General features: G+C 37.4%; 2 protein-coding genes across 5 annotated transcripts in view; one reads left to right on the top strand and one right to left on the bottom strand.

The window, feature by feature from the left end:
- Positions 1-2,584, top strand: part of LOC124787195 (flocculation protein FLO11) — a 628,869-nt gene extending 626,285 nt beyond the window's left edge. For all 4 annotated transcript variants that reach the window (XM_047254321.1, XM_047254320.1, XM_047254323.1 and 1 more), the window contains one exon: positions 71-2,584. In XM_047254321.1, the coding sequence (XP_047110277.1) occupies positions 71-1,231 (1,161 nt within the window). In that variant the 3' untranslated portion in view covers positions 1,232-2,584. The remainder of the gene's footprint in view (positions 1-70) is intronic.
- Positions 2,585-8,386: 5,802 nt separating this feature from the next.
- On the bottom strand, positions 8,387-21,269 carry LOC124727030 (putative coatomer subunit alpha). The gene is made up of 6 exons (XM_047248467.1): positions 20,748-21,269; positions 20,453-20,670; positions 19,874-20,063; positions 15,594-15,795; positions 14,282-14,383; positions 8,387-8,557 (listed from the first exon to the last, which is right to left on the bottom strand). Exons 1-6 carry the CDS (start codon positions 20,870-20,872, stop codon positions 8,387-8,389), a joined length of 1,008 nt encoding a protein of 335 aa, XP_047104423.1. The 5' UTR covers positions 20,873-21,269.
- Positions 21,270-21,299: the final 30 nt, after the last annotated feature.

Genomic DNA, 21,299 nt, shown 5'->3' with positions numbered 1-21,299 from the left:
AAATGTACATTTTAATGCTATTCTCTCTGCCAGTACTATGTAATGTTTAATGTTTCTTTTTTAATTTCAGGGTGAACGGGATACGCCGTCCCGACAAAGCTCATGGGGTTCTGGAGACACAGGTCGGTGGGCTGCATCACGTAACAGCAGCTGGGGCTCTTACGACATGCGACCACCAGCTAGTGATCACCTCGGATCTGCTGCTACCGGCACTGTTAAGCGTCAAGCAAAGCAGAAATTAGAGCAAGGTGCAGGAGTGAAACGTGTTTGTGGTTCACCTTCTGAGTCTGTGTCAGGTGCAGGATGTCCCCATGGCCCATGTCCTTACCTCAGTGTAACCAATAGCAACACAAATTCCTGTAATCATGGACTGTTCCACTGTGCCAGCTCTCCTGCTCTGTGTGGAACGCAAGGATCAGTGACAATGGGACCAAAACCTTCTGGGTCGGACCGCCTCTGTTTGTCAGCAGCTTCATTGCCATTGTCTGTCAGTGCTCCTGCAGCCTCCCCCGCATTTCGTTCATCTGAGCCGCCACCTCCTCCTTCTCCTCCTGAGACATCAGATGCACCATCACCCTGTGTCATCGGTACTACCCAATGTCCATCAGTGAAACAGCAGAGGCTTGTTTTAGAGAACCTCAGTGATCTCTCAAAACGTAGCCGAAGTGGTCCATCAGATACTCCTGCAGCAGATGGCCTAGCAGGGATTGTGAAAAACCTTAAAAAGGAATTTGAAGCAAAGTCAAGTGGTGCATCGAGTGGTGATGTTTCAGCAACTCATTCAGACTGCACTTCAGAAGGGACTGATAAGAAGGTACGGAGCCTTCCATCTTCACCTGTTAGTGGTCATCATAGTAGTACAAACATGGAGGACACGTCAGTGCGCAAACTAGTTGGCCATTATGAAGCAAGACCACCTCATAGACAGCGGCTGTCTTCTGAAGGTGCAGCATCTGCTCCCCCTCCCCCTCCCCCTCCTCCTCCTCTTCCTCCTCCTCCTTCTTCTTCCATGGTTACTGCTCCTCAGCCTCTGCCACGTGCTAGACCTGTGCCATTATCTGTCTCCGGTGCTGGTGTCGGTGTTGGTGCTGTTGCTGCTGCCGCAGCTGCAGCTGCTACTGCGACTGCTGTTGTGGCAGCAGCAGGAAGGAAACTGCAGCAAGGAAAGACACATCCACTTACTAGGCTGGCAAAGCCACGCCATTCAAACCCTGTCTATAACACTATGTGATCTTATCTGTGATCTATTTATAAGCACTGGCCATATATCTGAATGGTTTTGTGTCATTAAGCTACTGAAATTTTACTGGTTGTTCTGTTTTAATTCTTTTATATGTGCTGATTTTTAGTTTCTCTCAATCCCATGAACGAGTTGTGAAAATTGTAATGTAACATGTTTGTAAAAAGAATGTAAGGGCATCATTTCTGCATATTCCTTTGTGTCAACCTAATAAAACACAAACTGTTACAAGACACAGATTACCTACTTTTTTTGCACTGAATAGGCTGAAATGACTAGAAAATAGCATGCTCAAATTTATGGTTCTGGAATCAATGAAGGAGAAAGAAGGCTGAATGCATTTTCACAAGATTTCATGCAGTATTTGAACATAAAGGCCATGTGAATGACTAAGTATATAATTAAATAATATTTACACACATATCATGTATGCTGTAATGAGGATAATACCTGTTATTGTCTTGTGTTGTCACAGTACCATTTGACTGGCAGTACTGCTGCCATTATAATTGTACCTCATGTTTCCACTGGTACTGTATGACTGTTATTCAGTGGAAACAATAGTGTATTGTTACTATCACAGCTTTTTAGCAACAGAGTTGCAATAAGTGTGAAAACCCACCAATGAGAAGGGAAATACAGGCACTTAACACATCTAGGGAGGTGAAAGTTACATTACAAAGAATCACTTTTGTAATTGCAGCCTCATATATACTGAGCCTGTATGAGCCCAATGAGCACATGTGTTAAACTGTACTTCTGCTGATAATTTGGTATGTAAATTTATTTGGACTCGAACTCCACAAATTAATAATAAAGATACTGCTAACAAATGCCAGCAGTTAAGAAGTATCCCAGTTTGTAAATCAGCTTATTTAAGATTGTTAAGATCCACTTCTTGGCATAATAATCATTGTGTATTACAGAGAAGAAGAAATAGTGGCATACTTCTAGTGCCACATTGCCCCACAGGTACAAGTAATTGGACACATTTCATAATGACATGAAATGAAATGAAGAGCATCACACTATATACATATGTAACAGATGTTTGTTTCTTTTTATGATGGTAGTGTTTGCAATTTTAAAACCTGAGGAAATTTAAATTGCCTACCAGTGCCTGCAGTATAGAGCCATGACTAAGCGCAACACTGTGCTGGCTGTTCTAGTCATACAAACTTGCAGCCGACTCGGAAATTGTGCATAAGTTTCATGTGCACTCACATTTGTAATATTGTTTTCTCCACTTTTGTGTAAATGTTTCCATTTTTGTGATTTGTGTGTAAAACTTTTGTACCATAGTTTGTATAAATAATTACATATATTGTTTATTGCTTGAGTTAATTTTTTTTCTTTTTATTTGGAATTTGAACTTCTCACTCCTTCTCCTCACCTGTTTATAAGCGTCAGCATTAAGCTTAAATCAGATCACACTCATAAATTTTCTTGGCTGCACAGAATGCAACTTTTAGAGGATAGCCATTCCTTGACATAGGTGCTCCCTTAACAGTTGCAAGGTGGCGATGTCTAGGCTTTTTGGACCGAATCTCTCCCCAGTCCACAGAATAAACTCCCCGTGAGAATTCTTTGATGGATGCCTTTGTCTGAAGAAATGGAGTACATCATTAACATTGAAATAACTTTATCAATATTGTGTTTCTATATTAAGTAATAAAAGCAGAAAGTCTTATGTGTGACACACACACACACACACACACACACACACACACACACACACAAACACACAAAAAAAATTAAATTGACACTGTGAGAACACTTATGATTGCTTGTTATGATAATACTGAATTGGAGGATATTCCAAATAACTGATTTATGGTATTTGTATCGTGTTATACTTCCAATTTGCAAGTTAAAAAAAGAAATAAAAGGTGATTTGACCTTGCTGCAAATCTTTGCAATTTTAGCTGAATATAGCACAGATAAGAAACATCAATACCATAACTGTAAATGTGTATAAGATATTTATAATAGAGGGAAACATTCCACTTGAGAAAAATATATCTAAAAACACAGATGATGTGACTTCCCGAACGAAAGTGCTGGCAGGTCGATAGACACACAAACATACACATGAAATTCAAGCTTTCGCAACAAACTGTTGCCTCATCAGGAAAGAGGGAAGGAGAGGGAAAGATGAAAGGATGTGGGTTTTAAGGGAGGGGGTAAGGAGTCATTCCAATACCGGGAGCGGAAAGACTTACCTTAGGGGGAAAAAAGGACGGGTATACACTCTCTCTCGCGCGCGCGCCCACACACACACACACACACACACACACACACACACACACACACACACACACACACACACACACACACACACACACACAAAAGCAGACATTTCCCTTAAAACCCACATCCTTTCATCTTTCCCTCTCCTTACCTCTTTCCTGATGAGGCAACAGTTTGTTGCGAAAGCTTGAATTTCGTGTGTATGTTTGTGTTTGTTTGTGTGTCTATCGACCTGCCAGCACTTTCGTTTGGTAAGTCACATCATCTGTGTTTTTAGATTTATAAGATATTTCTTAGATAAGGTAAGAGTTGTGGTATCTGACAGGCATATATGTTAAAAAAGGGGGGGAGGGGTTGTGATCTTTATTTTAATCTGGAGAGAAAAGCTGCTGGGAGGTAAAAACTCAATATCAAGAGACCATAGGAAAAGTGCCTATTTTTTTATTTCATTGTTTTTGGATTATTATATATCTGAAAAGCAAAATTTTATTTTACAAAATAAGATTATTTAGTTGGAATTATAACTTTGATGTGACGAAATTGTGGCATGGCCTTCTTGAAAAAGCAGTTCTTGAAATTCACCTGGAATGATTAATTCTTAGAAACTTGAATCAAGATGTTCAAAACCAATTTTACTATTATTGGCCTTAATACAAATATATACCCTATTACTATGTCAGATAAAGGAGAGGAGGACAGGCGAGAAATTTATGAATGCTGAGAGTGACTATGATTCCCCAAACCAGTGGCATTAGGTGGTAAAATTCAATTTAGACGGTTAATGTTTGAAGAAGTCATATACAATAGATCTATTTCTTAGAGCGTACTTAGTTCCCAAAATTAAATTTTTGCTATGTGAGCAATTTTGTGTTAGTATGTCCAGTGTAAAAACCTATGCGATGTTTAGGCCAAAGTTATTAGGCCATGTGCACCATATGATACAGAGAGTGTAAAGTTTTTCACTTGTCAAGGTGGAACTTGTTTCACTACACACTAGTTTTTCTGGACTTCTGAAATTCTTTCATATATCTTTAGCAAATCGTAATTAGTGCACAATGCTAGAATTAGCGTATTGCTGATTTGATATTAAGATGCAAATCTTTAGCAAGCAGATGTATAGCATTTTCAAATAAATAAGTAATGAAAATGACAAGGCCCTATGTAATATATAACAATTACAGTATCTGAACATCTTTTGCTTGTTTTTCAGAATCTAATGAATGACAAGTTAAATTGTTTTCATAGTGTCCTATGCCACTAACAGGAGTGCCACAGCAATTTATTTATTTATTTTTATTCAGTGGTGAACACAGCAGAATTTTGTACTCTGCGGTGATCAACAAAAAGCTCAAAAAATATACTGTATTTACTCGAATCCAAGCCACACCTGAAAAATGAGACTCGAAATCAAGGAAAAAAATTTTCCCGAATCTAAGCTGCACCTGAAATTTGAAACTCGAAATTCAAGGGAAGAGAGAAGTTTTAGGCCGCACCTCCAAATCAAAACAAAGCTGGTTCATTGTAATATGAGACACAATTTTGGTAGAATGAATGACGATACAGCTACAGTAGATAGTTCGAGTCGTAAGCTTAGCAGTTAAGCTTCACCAGGTAGCCATTGCTATGCATCAGGCGCTCAGTTCGTATTTATACGGGTACCCTTCCTTTTTCATGTGCTTTGTCTGGTTTGAATCGATTGCTTATTTTTCTTTGATCTGATAAGTGCCGTTCTCTTTGTTATGGGTGTTAACGTCATTCTAAGCTGAATATGCATTATTGTAATGTGTCATGCATTGTTTGTCGCATTCTGATGATGTGTGTTTACGACCTGTCGCCGCTTGTGTCATGGCTTGCTTTTGTGCGCCCTACTACCGCTTACAATTAAAAAAAAAAAAGAGAGGAATTGTCTCATTAGCGAAACAATGACAAGAGACTGCTATTTGTTGTTGCTTACACTGCTGCTTTCTTTGGTAATGATCAACAAGAACCAAATAATAGACTGCGTATGATAGATGATGTTCTGAACAAGAGTTTAGCTAAAATTTTTCTCCGTTTGAAAATCTTTGCAGACGCCTCTTTTGTACACTACATTCTGCACAGAAATTAGAGTCATCTTAGATTTAAAAATCTAGGCAATTGCCGTGCTTCATTTCTGACTGTATCACTATTAGGCATACGAATATAAACATGACATGATATGATATGTATATTCTTCCGCGTTTGCTGTTGTCTCACACTAGTTTCGTAGTTTATTAGACAGACAGGATTTAAATGAGATAGCAGCAAACACGAAAGAATACATGGCAAAATGATTATATTCGTATTATTTGTATGGTGAAGAGAATACTGCATGTGATTCACAATTCAAAAAAGTTCCTATTAGCAACCATCTCTTCTCACAGGGAGGAAAAAATTCAGAACATAGAGTTGGCCATATTGACAAACATCATGAACAGTCTTGCCAGTCGGATTTTCGTAGTACATTGAAATGCTGCTACATTCGAAGATGAACAATATGGAATTTATATTTACTTTGTTGGATAATGTATGAAAATGCAGTGGTCGAAACTCGGGACGGAGAAAAAAAGCTCGTCTTCCACCTTTTTTTAAATTTTTTTACTGACCCAGAGGTTTTGGCACCAGTATTTATCTTTATGCCTGCAAAGCATGCCTGTGTAGCGCTACATATTTTCAACGGCAGAAGTTAGTTGTGGCAGCACCTACCAACATTTTTCAGAACTTCCGCTTACTTTACACTCGATTCTAAGCTGCAGGCGGTTTTTTCGATTACAAAAACCGGAAAAAAAGTGTGGCTTAGATTCGAGTAAATACGGTAAATGACCATGAACAAACATTGTCCTCTGACAACTCATGAAACCTGTAATCTGATTTGACCCATTATAAATGGTTCTGAAAGCTTGGAACTGTGAAAACAATAGGTTTGATTACAAATAATTCTTCTGCTACTAGTCATAGTTTTATTTTATTTTCCACATGATGCATTTCGGGAAATGATTCCAATTTTCAAGTTCGTTTTTTGTGTTTGTTACGCCATTTCTATGTGATGATGTCGATGTGTGTGTGTGTCTGCTTCATTTTGTTGACTTTAAGTTTCCTTATGGTCCATTTGTGCAGAGTTTCTGTTTAGTGTATGTGAGACTCTGCACAAATGGACCATAAGGAAACTTAAAGTCAACAAATTGAAGCAGACTCGCACACATCGACATCATCACATAGAAATGAAATAGCAAATACAAAAAACGAACTTGAAAATGGGAATCATTTCCCGAAACGCGTCCTGTGAAAAAGAAAATCGTGATTGGTTGCAGAATAATTATTTATAAACAAACCCATCGTGAAACCTGTGTTAGAGTATGGCTTATAGCCTTGTGCAATAATATGAAGGACTTGATGAGGACTGCGTTCACAGCCTTTATGAAATTACTAAATAAAGTCATTCCACTTTAGACAGTTAAAATGTTATTTATTGTGACTCCAGTTTCGATACACGGTCATTGTGAAGCAGTATGAAAGCTGTCAGTCACCAAATAACATACACATAATTACAAAATTGACAAATGTTGAAACAAGAAAATTTCATAGCTACTTACGTTGGACATTGTAACCCACACAATGTCATAAAGCTGCAAGATGCTACAGTGCTATGTAAATAGCACTGAAATCTTTATTTTTCGGTGTTTGTCAATTTCGTAATTACATGTGTTTTATTTGGTGACTGACTGCTTTTAAAATGCTTGACAGTGACCATTTGTCAAAATTGCAATTACAGTAAATAATATTTTAACAGCTGAAGTGGACTGATTTCATTTAAAAATGAAGGAATTGGTCTCATTTGCAAGAAGTTGTTTCATTCTTCACATGTAATAAGAGTCAAAGTTTTATAATTGCACTATGTAGTTTTCTCAAGCTGTGCCATTAACTCCACTTTCATTTACTCAAATCATTCCATTATCCGCCCACTCCCATCTTTTATTTGACCAGTTTTTAGTTGAAACTGCCGTGATCTGTCTCTTCTTGTTATTTTACCCTCTTCCCCCAGTCACACTTGTGTCTCCTGTTCTTTTCTTTCTTTCTCTTTTTATCATCACATTTCCTAAGCTTACCGCTTTTGTATGTAGTTTGTTGTCCGTTTCATTTATCTTTCTGATCTCCAGCCCTTATCCCTCCCATATAGCCACCCACCAATTCTTGTCTTCCATTTCCTCCCATCCATTCGTTCTCTTTAGGAATTATTCCTTATGTTATGAGAAGTATTATAATGAATTTTAATACATCTCAATCATAGATGAGATGTTGAAAAGGAAACATATGAGCTAGGTTGATGGGAAAACACATATAAAGAAAGAATATCTTTTAAACTAATGCAGCTTTAAAAACATGAAATACCAAAGGGTAAAGAAGAAACACAGAAGTGAGGCACCTGTATATTTTTATTTTAAGAAGTTTGTATCATTCACACCCTACCGATGAAGAAAGTATTTATGAATTTCCAAAAGTTGCAACCTCAATGTTGATATTCTTCATTTGCATTTCCAGCTTCATGTTTAGGGTGTTAGAATTTGATATCCTACATCTATTTAATGTAGTTTTAAGTATCTTTTTTTGGCCTAGAATTTATTTTGTTCCCAACTTTCTCCTCCGTTACTCAGTCTTTTTGTGGAGTTATGTTAAAGAAAAAAAGGACACATAGTTACAAATCTTGTGAGTGGGTACCACAGATTTAAGAGTGCCCTCTCCCACACACATGTGCACACATATGAGGAAAATACAATATATTTAATAGCTCCAGGAAGTTTGCATAGTTTCATTCTTATAATATTTTCTTGCATGTGATTGTTTACCTAGGATTTTTACTGTTATTCCTTTGTAAGGTAATTAAGTAGATTCTAAAAGTAGCTTATCAATAGCTTCAGTGAAATATTGTTGGATTATTTGTAAGTAAAAGAAACGTACCACCATCAATCTTCGATCAACAATTCTCAGTAAATTTGGGGATGATCCTCCACAAACTATCAAGTCATTTGATATCCATTTCCCACAGTACAGCTGTTAAAATGAAAGAAAATTACATAATATCCTCATTTTAACTATACATTTTTTCATAAAGTTATGTTAGGAGAATCAATTGTACTCCCCCTTTCTCTCTCTCTCTGTCTGTCTGTCTCTGTCTCTCTCTCTCTCTCTCTCTGTGTGTGTGTGTGTGTGTGTGTGTGTGTGTGTGTGTGTGTGTGTGTGTGTGAAATGATCCTTTTCCTCTCCCCCCCCCCCTCCCCCCACCTTGTCAATAGCTGTTAATTCAATAATTTTAAGGTATTAAAATCAGGCAACTTATTTAGTGTATAACAGGAACAGTAAAAAACTTTATTTACAATGCAGATCAGCTGAGAAAGCAACAGTCTCCCACCACATGAACAGTAAATATGAAGATCACACTTTCAGAACCATAAGTTCTTTAAATAATAAAGGAAGAATGAGTGGGGAAATTTATAGAAAAGAGAGATATTTTTGCAAGTCTGAAGATTATTGAAGATCGGAGCGAAATAATGTGTCAAAATTATAAAACAGTAGTGAGAGAAAAACAAGGCATGCTTTGTGAGTCCACTGAGCACTCTGTAATTACAGTATCTTTCCTCCAAATTTTCCTTTTCAATCTAACTTCCTGAACTAATACTTCCTCTACAAATTGCACACATTGTCTTTTGAAATATTGATGCAAGAGCCTCATGTATTACCACTGCTTACAGATTTATCTTCAGGTCAACTGATATCCCTGGTCTCATAAACTCTCTGTAAAATTATCGGATGTAAATTAACCATGGAGTACCTATTTTGACTGTGTTATATCCGACTTCATATCGCTTCGCTGTTACATTAGTCTAGTGGCAGATATTGGATTCTGGAATAATCATCATTCATCTTTCACTTGTGAGAACTCACAGAAATGGTTTCATATCATTATTTAGAACTACATTATTATTATTATTATTATTATTATTATTATTATTATCATCATCATTATTATTATTATAATCTTTGAAGTGTATGCAGACTCTTTACTTGCAGTAATAGTCTCCTGAGTTCATTGTTCCCTTTCCATTATTGAAGATGTCACATTATTTTTTTCTTTTATTTGGATCGTTTTCACTTATTATTTCGTGTGTATCATCTCATTTCTGTGTGTTCACATTGATATCTATAGAAATAATTTCTCAATGAACAGTGTTATAAGAAAAGACAATCAATCACTGTATAGAAGGCCAGCAGACAGACAAATAAAGAGGAATTGATGATTGCTGCTTATTTATTAAAATTATATCTTTAGCAAAGTGAATGAATGCAAAAGGTTGCCTCAGATTTTCAAATCTTACAAGTTGTTAATGTTTTGATGTTCGTTTTTCACTGTAATGCGTCACTTTCCTTGGAGTCCTCAGCAACTTTCTGCTCAATCTCTGAATTATCCCATTTATTTGTTTTTTTATCCTTTGCTTTCTTTTGCCAGATGGAGAGATCTTTTGTTTCTAGAATCTAGTATCACATTGCTCATGTCTGCCTGCTAGTTTGTAGAAGTTTTGTTCAGTAAGAGCATCAGTGGAAATTTGGGATGTGATGAAAATACACACACAAACACACACACACACACACACACACACACACACACACACACACACACACACACACACACAATTTTCTTCCATTACAATAACCCAGCTGGGGCGGCTAGGATAGGTGATGATGAAAATGTGGAAGATATAGGTTAGGGAGACAGGAACTGAAAGGGAGATATATTGGAAAAGATTGTCCCAGTGTGGAATATGTAGGTGCTGTCAGGAGAAATGGTTACTGCCGGAATAGGAACTGAGGGACCATTGAAGGAATACCGGTAAAATAGTACAGGGGAAGATGGGAAACCTGAAGTAAGAGAAAAAGGTAAGGAAAGGACAATACGGGTAAGGTAAGATGAAGCAGAAACATAGATTAGGAGAGAGAGAGTGTGGCATGGGGACAGGAGTGTGACCTTTCAGGAGAAAAGGTAGAGGCAATTGGAAAACAGGGACGAGCAGAGACTGAAGCCAAGGTAGTTGGGAGAACAGAGGATTTCTGGGTAAAATATTTCGCAACTGAACCATCAGAAATGTTGATAGTGATGGAGAGGATCCATTTGGATTGTGGTGTGAAACGAGTCCAAGGGCCAGCAAGATCACCCAGTGGAGTTGCACACTGCTCAACGAATGTGGTCAACTTCAGTGGCTGTTTGGCAACAAATGCATTCTGGATTCTTCTGCCATCAACAGTATTTGTGAATGGTGTATGTGGGACTTTTTTTCTCAACATATTGTTAATTTTTTGCTAGTCCCTGTCCAGCCTTACATTCCTCCAATTTATGTTTTTGCGTTCACCTAACTCACCCGATATCTTCTTTTCCATATCATTCAATTTGCCCTCTATAACTTTCTAAGTATTTCTCCTTACAGCTCCTTGTGTAGGTGCCAACCATCTTGGCATCATCTTTCCTAGCCCTTCATCTCCTGTTTCCCATTCTCTCCAATCCACATCTTTGCCATGTCGTCACCTGTTGCCCCATCCTTGCACCTCTGTCTGTGAATATGTCTGCTGTTCCTTGTCTCTGTATTTAATGAGTAGTGATCCATCTTCACATATAATTATATTTCACTAACTTAATCACTTGCATTTTTGCAAATGGTGACACCAATTATGTATGGAAAACCAGTTACCATGACCTACATTATTGTAAACTCAGAAACACAAGGGGTGAATGATTCAAGAAACATTTGCCTTACTATTGTCATGTTACATAGCATTGAACTGGATTGACAAATAATATGCTTAGTGTTCTGATGACATGTTTTATCATTGTCATCTCTGGTGTAACATTATACAGGTTTGGTATAGGGGCAGAAACATGGATGCACACTATGAGGGGGAAAAGTTTGTCTGAAGTATCATCTAAATACACATTATGGATGATGAAAAGACTGTTTTGTTGTACATGCAGAGGATTTTAATAATTATGGCTCTTGAAATGTCCTGCCAGATTAAAACTGTGTACTGGATCAGGACTTGAACCAGGTATCTTTGCCTTTTGCGGGCAAGTGCTCTGCTGACTGAGCTGTTCGAGTCATGACTCACCCTTACAGCCTTACTCCTACTATTACCTCATTTCCTACCTCCAAAATTTCACAGAAGTTCTCCTGTATGCCTTGTGGGATTAGCACTCAGGATATTGTGTAGATTTGACTTACCCACAGCCTCAAGGAGAGCACTTACCTGCAAAAGGCAAAGGTCTCAGGTTCAAGCCCTTATCGGGTACAGTTTCAATTGTCCAGTCTGCTGCAGAATGAAAATTCTTTCTGAATTATGGCTCTTGTTTCAAGATTTGATTCAAGAAAATCATAATACTGATTTTGAATATCTACAGGAAATGGCCTTCTCATGTTTTTATATGGATTTATCACTGTTTTGTCAGGCAAACTGATCCAATATTTGTTAGTGCTGAAGCACATTTCTGCATATTCCTGTCATCGCCTTTATCCAATGCTCTGTGCTTGGTAGCTTGCAAGCAAGTGCTGTAATGTAGTTCACTAGCTTTATTTCTAACTGTTGTGTTTACTGTTGAATATAACATGATGCTTGCATTAACTTAAATTCTAAGCATTCTTGGATATACATGTTTTAGTTTATACCGTCCCAGTCCACTCTTTGTTACAGAATTTCCGGTTCTGTTAGTATCTTTGCATGTAATTCATCGTCTTATCTACATGTACACTACACAGGTCACTTTACAGGGCATGACAGAGGGTGCTTTTGGCACCACTATCTTTTGTTCTTTCATTGGCCCTTGTAACACATTTCAGTTTTGAACAAGTTTTATGAACCCAACATTTAGAAAGTATCAAAATATCTCCGATCTTATTTAAGGACATTATTATGAAAAGGATAGATTGCTACTCACCATATAGTGGAGATGCTGAGTCACAGACAGGCACAACAAAAAGACTGCTGAACAAGTAAGCTTTCAGCCCAAAGTCCTTCTTCTGAATGCCTTTTATTTATAGAGTGGTCAGAAATTCCCATTACAGACTTCTAGGACTTGTAGAGGGGAGTGAGTACATCATATTTTGAATAGGAACCAATGTCCTGAAATATCATCCAGCGAGACTACAGAGCGTCAAAGTTATAGGCACGGGCATTTGTAGATGTACGTATACACAGGGTGATTCTGTGATGATGTTACAGACTTTCTAGGATGATGGAGAACAATAAATGTATTAATTTGAAGCAAGGATCCCTGTACCAGAAACGAACAAGTCGAAATTTATAAACGAAATCCGTTCTGATACCTGTGACAGTTGAATACATGTACCAGTTCTTGTGTTGCGAAGAGTGTAGGGCTGGTAACTTTCATTGGTGGTAGTGTGGACAAAAACGAGAAAATATGTCCAACAAATGTGAGCTTTAAATTACATACCTGACCAATCGTTCATCTTCACTGATGTGAAACACATCTCCTCTACTGAGCAAGAGTTCATAGCTGTTAAGGTACAACTCGTTCATTTCCGGTACAGGGATCCTTACTTCAAATTAATACATTTATCATTCTCCATCATCCTAGAAAGTCTGTAACATCATTACGGAATCAGCTCATGTATACGTACATTTACAGATGCCCGCACCTATAACTTTGATGCTCTGTAGTTTCATTGGATGACATTTCCGGACATGGGTTCCTATTCAAAATACGATGTACTCACTCCCCTCTACTAGTCCTAGAAGTCTGTAATGGGAATTTCTGACCACCCTGTATATGAAAGCTTACTTGTTCAACAGCCTCTTTGTCATGCCTGTCTGCAACTCAACATCTCCACTATGGTGAGTAGCAGTCTGTTGTTTCCAGAATATTGTCATTATTGTGTCATGGATTTTTCATTGTCTGATGATCCCATTTAGCAAACCTGTATTTTCATTTGTTATTTACTGCCTAATCAGTGGATAAATATATGTAACATTTTCTTCTGGTGGAATAAAGCTTAACTCATAAGCTGCTACTATACTTTTAAACTATAAATAAATAAACACAATGTAATCAGTCAGTAAACATTAATTCTTCATTTATGATGTGTATTGAAGACCGCACTCCATCAAAATGTTGTTTACAGCTCTACAGGATTCCTCACAGGAAAGGAACAATACAGTTTGAAAAGAGTGAGTTTATTAAGTTCACATGCAGAGCTCATGACAGTCGGGTTCCCAGGACTGCAGAAATTTCAACATTTTTGCATTCCTGGAGCAAAGCTGCTGAACTAAAAACCAAAACTGTCCCCTGACTGTGGAACAAAGCCTCCAGCACATGCTGTAAATAAATAATTAAAGTCTGATGACTAGTTGTGCCGTGTTTATTTATTTATAACAACACCTGTATAAATCCAATATAAATGAAAGACCTTCTCATTTTCCTGTAAAACAGAAATGTATGCTATTGAATTTTGCACATAATTTAGGAGTAAATGAGGTTACTCACCAAATAGCAGAAGTGATGAGTTGTTGACTGGGACAAATAAAAGGGAATGTGCCTGTTGACAACTCAATGTTTCTATTATTCAGTGAGTGGTCTGCTTTACTCTTAAGTTATTTATGTTTTGCCAGAAGGTTCCTCACTATTGCTAACATTTTGTATATTCATATAGGTGAAGGAAATACATTGTTATAGCTGTGAATTGTAGCAACAATTTAATTTAGCAGGTAATATTTTACCATTGCATTTTGCAAGTCCGGTTGGCTGTTGGTGATTAACTTTCCGGAAGTGTAATCCCACAGTTGCAAAGGATTTTCTTTCTGCCAGCAACATGTCAATATCTAGAAGATACATTGAGAATCATACAGCAAGAATTATTTATCAATTATTAGGTATTCCATATTGCAAACATTACTAATAAAACATAGATTTTCTTTAACTACTAATCATGATAAATATGCCAGCATGATTGCAAAAATTTCTAAGATATCAGACATTGTAATGACTGCTTTGAACAAATATGTTTTAGAAGACTTAAAATAGGCATCCAGTTAGTTGTCGGATGGTCTACTATGGAAAAAAAAACCACGGGGGTGGGGGGAAATAGAGACAAAACAAATTATCATACAATAAAACTATTAATTTCATCTTTATCAACCTTTGATGGTGTGTTCAGCATGGGGAGACAAAATGTTATAACAGTAACACATGTTAGACCAAGGCTTAATTCCCATGTAACAAAAATCACAAAGGTTGTAAAAACCCAGATGTTCCAACTGGACATAATTTGATCAAAACCAATTTGTTATGTCAAAAATGTATTTTAATCCATCAGGAATTATAATCCAAACTGCTAAAAACTGTTTTTCACAATTAACATGTTGAGTTTATAACAGATATCACAGTTCCCATTACACTGAGTAAATCAAGTGTTTGTACAAAGGTTACAAAATATTAAAAAAGCAGCACAAAAGAGAGTACTCTTGGATGAGCAATGATAAGAAGTATATTACGGAATTTGTAGGTGCTATCTGTCAGAGCCAAGGGAATCATTAATTAAACGAGGAGAGAAATAAATCTAAAAAGGTGCAGGGAGTGGTTTGCTTCACCAATGGGTTTAGCAGTATGGAATTCGGTAAGCGTGTTTATTCTGTAGGCTAGGTGCTCTTGATTACTGGCTTCTTCACCAAACACTTTCTCCTGACCTCTATGCTTCAGTGTTGGTACATAGAGAAACCCGTTCATAAACAAACACATTGTTCTCTCCTATGTTGTGCAGTGAAGATACATGAAGATTTTTTAAAATAAGATGTGTTAATTTGATTTCACAATTTCTCCATCTGCACATGAAACTGGCGGCAGTGTTTGCATGTCTGCTTCACAATTTCTAATTTTTGCTCTTTCCTCGATGTGATGGGTTAATGCCTCTAAGATTAAAACATTGTGTGTTCTTTTACTTCTGCCAATGCTCTGGACACCTGCAGTCAAGTTTTGATTTTCTTGTGCTATCAATATTACTAGTATTCAAAATCAAACTTAGTGTTGGCTCACTTCATTTCCATCTATACTAATATCAAGTCCATCACCGCAAACATGTGCTCCAAAAAGGTATCGGATAGAATGTGGCTGTCGCATATCCCAGAACTGAACTGTACTGTCCCATCCTCCAGTTATAAACTCGTAGTTTAGCTGAGGGTGGAAGCGGGCAGCAAATATACGTGAAGTATGTCCATCCATGTAGATAGGTGACTCACTGTAAAAATACATAAATGTTAGTTAAAAATTGTCTGTAATTTTAGCTGCTACAGTGAATGTTAATCACAGCATATGTTTGTACTATTCCATGGATACCCTGCAGTTTTCATCATGATATAGAAATTAAATAGTTTTATTCTAGAGAGATCAAGACTCATTATCACTATTTGATAGGCAAAAATGTTAACTGTAAATATTTCTGCTGTAGATAGTATAAAACTTTCTTCATGGCAGAGACATAAAATTGCGAAGTATTGATAACGAAGCTTATTTGCAGATTAAAACTATGCAGTGGACTAGGAATCAAAACCAGAGCCTTGCTTTTGTTCACAACTGTTCACCCTCCTCCCCCCACAAGTATTCCCAAACTCCTTTATTAATAGTGTCAGTCTCAAATAAATTACTACATTTTGGAAGACAGTATCTAAGTACTGCTCCATGGTACCAAAAACAAATTTCAATTTGAGGAAACTGTAAAATTATGGGACAAAATTACTGGGCAAATGCTGATAGACACATATATAAAACTACACAAAACTGCCATAGCTTTTGGAACAATTAGTTTCTTCCTCGGGAGGGATAGACTGGGGAGCTTAAGAAGGAAGGACAGGTCACTCAGACTCCAGGATGAGAAGATCCCCTCTTACTGAGATCTGTGAGACTTTTCCTTCCTTTATAATCTTCCCCATTATGTCCACCTCTTTCCTCCCCAAGGAAGGAACTAATAGTTCCAAAATCTACTTTTACATAAGTATCTGTTGGCAGTAATAAAAATTTCATTTCCTTTAAGTAAGGATTGGCCAACAATTCTATCTCATGATTTTATAGTTTAATACATCATTGTGTGGGTCATAATGCTTGCTAAAGCATGAAGAAGCAAACAGTTGCATAAAACATGACCAGTAGAAGCACTATAACAGTGTAACAATATGTCTAAAATAAAATTTCTAATAGACTAATGGTGAAATTAGAGAATACTGGAGTGTACGTCATCAGTCTATTTCCCAAAGAAATTCTCCAGAATACAATTTATTGTGACATACAAGTACAGATCACCGCAGAACAATATGTAACACTGATCAAAACTGTGAATTTTTATTAGGGATAATGAGGTACAAATCTAATCTACATTCATGCACCTGCTTCTACAGGTTGATTTTTTTCCACCGTGTACACTCTCTAGGGGTTGATCAATGAGAGGATACGGGACAAAAAAGGCCTAATGAACTCATGTCTGGAAATGCATGGTTTCCATGCTAGAGATATTTATTCAATCATGCTTCTTTATAGAGATTGTGGTCTAATACACACTGTGCCATGCAGTCACAGTTACAGTATGTGTTGAAAATGGTTTCCATGTGCCTCAACACAAGCCTGTACATGCTGTAGCATGTTCTCTCACACACATTCACATCATCCAGGCTGCTTCTGAACAGTGTCAAAGGCTGCATGAATATACTGCTACAGTGTCTCCACATCTGGAAGAGGCTCTGCATAAACAATGCTTTTGAGATGGCCCCATAACCAGAAATTTCATGGGTTGAGATCCAGTGAATGAGTAGCCCATAAAACTGGACCTCCTCGTCCAATCCCTCGACCAGGGAAGTCGCAATTGAGATGCATCCAGATGTTAATGGTGAAGTGGGCTGGAGCACCATCATGCAGCAGCCACATAACCATTCGAATCATCAATGGCACTTTTTCCAGCAGGGGAGGCAAAGTCACCCACAAGAAACGCTGATAGTTCCAGCCTCTTAGGTGACATGGAAGGAAGACTGGTCTCAAGATATGGTCACCAATTCTCCTGGCCCACACATTCCAATGGCACTGATGCTGATGATTCGCAGTCACTGTACGATGGGGTTTCCCCATACTATCCCACAGAAGACTGTTATGAAAGTTAAAGATACCACTCCACGTAAAGGCTGTCTCATCTGTGAATAGGACGGATGACACAAATCCTGGAATTGTGGTTACCTGGTGAAGGAACTGGTGACAAAACTGTTCGTGATGTGGAAAGTCTGTTGTTAGTAAGTCCTACACACGCTGTAAGTGATAAGGGTTGTAATGATTGTCACGGTGAATGTTCCACATGGTTGTCTGACTTACCTTGTACTGGCAGGCCAACTGCCTGGTACTGACATGGCAGTCGCCTTCCACAGTATCGATACGTCACACAAATCTTAAGGCTGTAAATTCAGCTAAATACTTAGGGATTACAATTACAAATAACTCAAATTGGAATGATCAATAGATAATGCTGTGGGTAGAGCAAACCAAAGACTGCAATTCATTGGCAGAAAAGGTGCAACAGGTCTACTAACGAGACTGCCTTCACTGTGCTTGTCTGCCCTGTTCTGGAGTGTTAGTGCACTGGCGGAACAAGTGAATTGGAGTGGCAATCATTAAAACAAAGATGTTTTTCGTTGTGACGGGATCTTCTCATGAAATTTCAATCACCAGTTTTCTCCTCCGATTGCAAAAACATTCTGTTGGCACCCACCTACATAGGTAGAAATGATCATCATGATAAAATAAGAGAAATCAGGGCTTGCACAGAAAAATTTAAGTGCTCGTTTTTCCAGTGCACCGTTCGAGAGTGGAATGGTAGAGAGACAGCTTGAAGGTGGTTCATTGAACCCTCTGCCAGGTACTTTATTGTGAATAGCACAGTAATCACGTAGAAGTAGGTGAATCACATTTTCCTCCAAGTCTGGTGACCAAACATTTTGGGTACATCTTTCATGAGTTCCTGCTTCCTGTAACGATCCTGTCTCAGACAAACAGTGAAACACTGTTGCAAATATTGAATGCTGTGGTTATTCTCAGTGGGGATAGGTCTCCTGATACAACCATGCTGCCTGTCACTCATTGCCATTTGCCTTTCTGTAAGTAAACATCATGTCGGCAAGCTCTCGATTAAAATATAGAACCATTGTGTGCAATGCTGTATCACATCCACTACAAACTGAGTGTCAGCAAGAGAAGTGAATTGGACACAACTTTACCAATTACTACCGTGGAGAGGGCGCTAGGGCAGGACTTATGAGGAACAGTACCACCCTCTAGGAGGGAACCATGCATACTGTAACTGTGGTCTAACACAGCGAATATTAGACTACAGTCTCTGAAACATAGTATGACTGAACCAATGGTCTCTAGCATGCAAACCCCGCATTTCTGGACACAAGTTCATTAGACATATTTTGTTCAGTTTTCTCTCACTGATCAATCTCTTTGGAGCACGCAGGAAAAAATTGCCGACATTTTTGAACTATAATGTCGTATAGGGTTGAACTATTCCTATACCAACAAAGCTGCACTTTGTTCTCGCTCATTAACTCTTCAACAGAGTTACTGCTCCAAGTGTAACAAACATGATGTTGGCAAGACATTAGACCCTATCCATATTCAGCAACGGATTTGTTTTCTCGGAAGTTTAAAGGAGGTGGTGTAGTTTTTAAGATGCATGGTGCATATTCAGAATGATCGTAAAAAAAGGAAGAACAAGATAAGAGTACTGATAATTGATAAATTACACTTCGCTGATTCTATATTGTTTGTCTGAACTGGCATAATTATATTTCTTTGTAGCAGAGGAGTTTGTCTGTCCCAATTATGGTAATGATCTATTTAACTACAAAAAAAAAAAAAAAAAAAAAAAAAAAAAAAAAAAAAAAAAAAAAAAAAAAAAAAAGCAAGTCAACTACTACTAATAATAATTGCTGTAGCATTTAGCATTTGGATATGATTATTAGAGCTGCTTTAGTCGTGTGCTTCTTTACTTGTTCTATATCCAGAAAGATTCTGAGAAAACCTATGACTGAATGGATAATAAAGAAATGTTTTCTGATTTTCCATTGCTACAATGTGTGATTACAAATAGAGATACTTAACAATGTTTGTGCCTAATATTTGGGAAAATGCTTTTAAATAAAATAATAGTAACATAACTATTGCCACATACAACAAGCACACTGCTTACTTGGCTTTACATTAATTTTTATACATAATTTTTACAGCAAAAAATCCAATTTTTCACTAAAAATATTCACAGAAATTTCTGATGTACTAACCTGGCCTGGAAAAACATTTCTTGTTTTTTTGTTTCTTCATCATATAAAAATACTTTTGCATCATCACCAACAGTAACAAATTTTGGTTTGCTGTGATGATATGCTAGGCCAAGTGTAATTCTGTGCTCTGGAATTGTGTAAATGCAATCGTTCTTGTTGTAGTCCCAACATTTAACACGTCCATCTACATCTATGAATTGTTGACACAAATAGTATTAGCAACTTGGCCAAAATGCTCTTTTTGTACTTATTACTTACATTCTACAAGTGTAAAGCAATGGAACTTGAGTCAATTTAAAAGCTAAGTCTTGCTTGTCTCATAGATGATAACAGTGACGCGTTTCAGTTTCTGAAGAATGTCCTTTACAAAATTATCAAAATGCAATACTTCCTGTAACACTAAAAACTCTTATAAATATCTCATTTTAACTGGATGTATATACCAAACAATAAGATGGGTTCATAGTTATTATGTATTCCTCAGACTATCTTGCTGACTTCAAATATTAGCTTTACAAATTGTTCGTTGAAAACAGATTTTTTTTTACCATTACTTGTAACATACTGTTTGATTCTTACAAGTGGCAGTGATTGTTCTTCTATTTCCTGTGTCTTGATAAAGTCGGTGTTTAAGATCTGTAATTGGGGAACCAGATTGTCTTATATCATCATCTGTGAGGAAATATTTCTTCCCTTGGTGTGAGCTAAAAATGCCTATCTGACCATCATTAAATCCAGCAGCTATATATTCAGATGCTGGTGTGTACTTTACACACAACAACTCTTTTTTGAGTTGCCTGTAAAGAGAAGAAATTGTTCAAGCTATCATTCATATTAGTTGGGCCGTAAGATCTGTCCTATAATTGTTACTTACATCGTGTGAGAGATCACTATCTCTCCATCAACAGCTGGTTCTGGTTCTGGCTGGGTTCTGTAAGTCGAACGGAGTGAGGAAAACGTCCTTCCAGGGGCAAATACTTGTTTTCTAGTAAAATCCATTATATTTTAGAAAACAATAATTTAAGTTTACGAGTTACAATTTATTCATTGATATAATGTAGTCGGTAGTCTCGCAACGTGTGTATCAGGAAAGAAAGTATAACGCTTACATATATCGATCACGAATAAAAATTTTGCAACGAACATTTAGATTGCGCTAATTCAGTTTCATTGCGGAAAGGGTGAACCGCCCACTATTTACATCTCCGCTTTTACAAGACATTCAGAGGCGCCAGTCAATGAATTACTGGTGGTGTGATATCAGCCTGCCTTAAAATCAAATGCATTTCAGCTACGTGATGAAGTAACCATGGTGTTTCATAACTTCGATCTGTCAATAAATTGGCGCTCTGTACGAAAAATTTGAATTCCCGGTAGGGAATTTCACAGTCGAAACGAAAACACTCTCCACTTAGTTGATTGGCAA

Source organism: Schistocerca piceifrons, chromosome 1 (assembly GCF_021461385.2).
Source record: "Schistocerca piceifrons isolate TAMUIC-IGC-003096 chromosome 1, iqSchPice1.1, whole genome shotgun sequence".
NCBI lineage: Eukaryota > Metazoa > Arthropoda > Insecta > Orthoptera > Acrididae > Schistocerca > Schistocerca piceifrons.
Note: the sequence above shows the minus strand (reverse complement) of the source record. Positions and strands in the feature narration are given on the sequence as shown.

Coding starts and splice junctions, on each gene's coding strand:
- LOC124727030 (XM_047248467.1), bottom strand. CDS start 20,872: ATGGATTTTACTAGAAAACAAGTATTTGCCCCTGGAAGGACGTTTTCC. Junction 20,064..20,452: donor AAGAACAATCACTGCCACTT/GTAAGAATCAAA, acceptor AACAATTCATAG/ATGTAGATGGACGTGTTAAA. Junction 8,558..14,281: donor CGGACTTGCAAAATGCAATG/GTAAAATATTAC, acceptor TCATTTTAACAG/CTGTACTGTGGGAAATGGAT.